At 61.6% G+C, this 3,645-nt stretch overlaps 1 protein-coding gene across 1 annotated transcript; it reads left to right on the top strand.

Moving 5' to 3' along the window:
• Positions 1–1,261: 1,261 nt before the first annotated feature.
• On the top strand, positions 1,262–3,147 carry GSC (goosecoid homeobox). The gene is made up of 3 exons (XM_055304405.1): positions 1,262–1,679; positions 2,148–2,407; positions 2,718–3,147. Exons 1-3 carry the CDS (start codon positions 1,325–1,327, stop codon positions 2,871–2,873), a joined length of 771 nt encoding a protein of 256 aa, XP_055160380.1. The 5' UTR covers positions 1,262–1,324; the 3' UTR covers positions 2,874–3,147.
• Positions 3,148–3,645: the final 498 nt, after the last annotated feature.

A 3,645-nucleotide genomic window follows, 5' to 3' on the forward strand; every position in this document is an offset into this window, starting at 1 on the left:
CCATTTTTGGATTTTTGGATTGCAACAAAAGAAAACAAAACAAAAACAACAACCCATCTGGGGGAGAAGACACCCCATTTCCAAGAATAATTTTTATAAAGGAAAAGAAAAAGCGTAAAACCTACCGACAGCCACGCAGGGAGCAGCTAGACACGTCCCTTCCCTTCGGAGTGCTACTCTTGGTGGCGAATTTTAATGAGCGGCTGAATTTGGTCTCCGCTGTGTAAAGGGCCTACGGATTCCTATGGTAGTTTTCAGACCCAAAGTGACTGCGGAAAAAAAAAAAATATAAACACGTATTTTTAAGAACCAACAACGCGCCTCTCGCATCGATTTTTGTCTTCACAAATTCTGGCCTTTGCAAAAACAAAAAGGGTTGGGGGCTGGGGTTTACCGGTTCCACCCTGGAGAGAACCTCGAAATTAAAAAAAAAAAAAAAAAAAGAGGTGAAACCTGGCGGTGAGTGTTTTTTTTTTTTGGGGGGGGTGGTCCGGAGGAAGAGCGGAGCTTTGCATGTTGCTGGAGAGAGGACGCAGCCCCTCGTATTTTCCAAAACAAAACAAAGTGGGACAAAAAGGAGCCCCAGAGTAAAACTGGCCACAGTGAATTTGGGAGTTTCTCGCAGAGGAAATCGCACCCAATAATAGGACCCAATCTGAGAAGAAGAAAAAAAAAAAAAAAGGGTGGGGGCGGAGAGGTCCGGCGGAGGGAGTTGTTAACTGCGCCGCACAATGGAATTAATGAGATTAACCGGAGCAATTAGGGCGCCCGCCCAGCTCGGCCGGGCCCCGCGGCGGGGCCCGCTGAGTGGGAGAGATTAGGTTAATTTCATTAATTTGCAATCCACAATCCCTCCTCTGGCCCCCGCAGCCCCCTCCCCTTGGCACCTCTTCCCCCTCCCCCTTGCCCTCCAGCCCCCCACCCCCACCCCCACCCCACCCCTCACCCACCCACCCACCCAAAGGAACAGAAAGGGCCAACTCTGGTTCTGTTTGTCATCTGCATATTACCAGGAACTAAATCCAGGATGACGTCGACTCGGTATAAAACCAACAAGAGGTTCAGCTGGTCTAAACTCCGTCCTCCCCGCGGGTTGAGCTCGGCGAGCGCTGCAGCGAGGGGAGGGCGGGAGGAGGGCGAGCGGACGCGGGGGGCGGGGAGGGGCGCGGGGCTGCGCGCTCGCCCGCCCGCCCGCCCGCCCGCCCGCGCTCTCTTTCGGTTCGGTCGGCGGCTGGAGGCGAGAGGGGCCCCCCCAGCCGCGCCGCTCTGAGGCTTTTTCCCCGGCGCCTCCCCGCCGCCCCCGGTCCCCGCGCGGGGCTCGGGGATGCCCGCCAGCATGTTCAGCATCGACAACATCCTGGCCGCTCGGCCGCGCTGCAAAGACTCGGTGCTGCCGGTGGCGCCCAGCGCCGCGGCTCCGGTCGTCTTCCCGGCCCTGCACGGGGACTCGCTCTACGGCGCGGGCGGCGGCGCCTCCTCGGACTACGGCGCCTTCTACCCGCGGCCCGTGGCCCCCGGCGGCGCAGGCCTCCCGGCCGCGGTCGGCGGCTCCCGCCTCGGCTACAACAACTACTTCTACGGGCAGCTGCACGTGCAGGCGGCCCCGGTGGGCCCGGCCTGCTGCGGGGCGGTGCCGCCGCTCGGTGCCCAGCAGTGCTCCTGCGTCCCGACGCCCCCAGGTAGGGTCGCGCCCCGCGCCCGGCGCCCGGTGCCCGGCGCCCGGGCCGTGGGCGGGCGGCGGCGCGGGCGGTCCCCCCATTGCACAAACTTTCCTCCCTGCGCGTGCGAGCTTGCTCCCTCTCCATCACACACACCCCTCCTTTTTTTATTTTTTTATTTTATTTATTTTATTTTATTTTATTTTATTTATTATTTATTTTATTTGTGTGTGTGTGTGTGTGTGTGTGTGGCCGATCGGGCACGGGACGTTGTACACTTGCTGCAAACTTGAGGCGACAGTTGGAGGGGACCAACCAGCTCGGGGGCTGCGCGGGGAGGGGAGACCAGGCTTTTGGGGATTCCCAAAGTGGCCCTGGGAGTGTGCGCGCCTCCCCCACTGCCCTGCGCCCCGGATTCCCCGCACCCTGCTGCAGGGGATCTGCCAGTGGGCGCGGAGCCGGCTGACCTGGAGCCCTCCTCTGTCGCAGGCTACGAGGGCCCGGGCTCGGTGCTGGTGTCCCCGGTCCCGCACCAGATGCTGCCCTACATGAACGTGGGCACGCTGTCGCGCACCGAGCTGCAACTCCTCAACCAGCTGCACTGCCGGCGGAAGCGGCGGCACCGCACCATCTTCACCGACGAGCAGCTCGAAGCGCTGGAGAACCTCTTCCAGGAGACCAAGTACCCGGACGTGGGGACCCGCGAGCAGCTGGCGCGGAAGGTGCACCTCCGCGAGGAGAAAGTGGAGGTGGGCGCGCCCGCTGGCCCCCCGCGGCGACGTCGGGGCCCTGCAGCCCGGCCCGGCCCCGGCCTCCCCGGCCTCCCCGAGCCTCCCCGACGCCCCGGGCGGCCCGCAGGCTGCAGGGGCGCGCTTTAGGCCCGGCGAGGTGCATGCATGCAAATGCAGAAGCGGGAGCAGGTCTCCCCGTCCTTCGGTGGGCGTGCGCGCGGGGTCCCCGGGTGCCCGCCCCGGCCTGGGGGTGTCCCCCCCCCGCCCCCCGCCCCCCGGGAGCGCGCCTCTGGTCTCACCGCTTGTTTTGTCCTCCGTTGCGCAACAGGTCTGGTTTAAAAACCGCCGTGCCAAGTGGCGGCGGCAGAAGCGGTCCTCGTCGGAGGAGTCGGAGAACGCAGAGAAGTGGAACAAGACCTCGTCCAAGGCGTCCCCCGAGAAGAGGGAAGAGGAAGGTAAAAGCGATTTGGACTCGGACAGCTGACGGCCGCGGGCCGGCCGTGGCTCTTGCCTAACTCGAAGGACTTGCACAGACAGAGGATGCTACTTTCTTGCACACGCGCTGCCTTGCGGGAGGGGGTCGAGAAAGCGGAACGAGGAGCTGTAAATAGTGTACAGAGCCGGGAGGGCCGGCGCCTGGGGTCGGTCGCGCCCGGGGCCCCGAGGCCAGGAGGTCGGAGGCCGCCGGCGCCCCGCTCCCCACCGTAGTATTTATAGTTAAGTTAACGGTGACAATACAATAAAGTGATGGCGATGTAGACGGGCCACATTCTGTATTTCGTACCCATCCCCCTCCGGAGGCCCCCCCCAAAAAAAAAACAACCCAGAAATCTACTACTTTACTTAGTTCTGTAGTTTCGAAAGAAAAATCTGACAGCTCTGATCTGTCCTGGGGAGGAAAAAAAAAAAAAAAAAAGGAAAAGAAACTCCGGGCGTGAATCAGTCACAGAATGAGTGTCCTGCTTTAAAATCCACTCAGGTCTCCGGGTCTCCGGGAAGAGGTGGAGGGGGGTTTGCAGGGTTGTTGGGGGGTGAGTGGCATTGCCTTCCTGCTCTCCCCGACCTGTGGGGAGAACCAGGGCGCTTCTCCCTTGCGGCCCGTGGGAAGCCCTAGCGGGAAAGTAGGATCTACCCCGGAGCTGGGCGATCCTGGGAGCCTCTTGCCAGAGCCAGCTCAGCCGTCCCTGTTCCCACGAAACCTTCAGACCTAAGGCTGCGAGTCCTAGGATGGAATTAGGTGGTAGGCATGCCTCTCT

The sequence above is a fragment of the Nyctereutes procyonoides genome, unplaced genomic scaffold (assembly GCF_905146905.1).
Source record: "Nyctereutes procyonoides isolate TBG_1078 unplaced genomic scaffold, NYPRO_anot_genome, whole genome shotgun sequence".
NCBI lineage: Eukaryota > Metazoa > Chordata > Mammalia > Carnivora > Canidae > Nyctereutes > Nyctereutes procyonoides.

What these genes read in the sequence shown, in the direction of transcription:
- GSC (XM_055304405.1), top strand. Translation starts at nt 1,325, where the DNA reads ATGCCCGCCAGCATGTTCAGCATCGACAACATCCTGGCCGCTCGGCCG. An exon ending in CTGCGTCCCGACGCCCCCAG is followed by an intron (nt 1,680 to 2,147) that starts GTAGGGTCGCGC and finishes CCTCTGTCGCAG; the next exon opens with GCTACGAGGGCCCGGGCTCG. An exon ending in TCCGCGAGGAGAAAGTGGAG is followed by an intron (nt 2,408 to 2,717) that starts GTGGGCGCGCCC and finishes GTTGCGCAACAG; the next exon opens with GTCTGGTTTAAAAACCGCCG.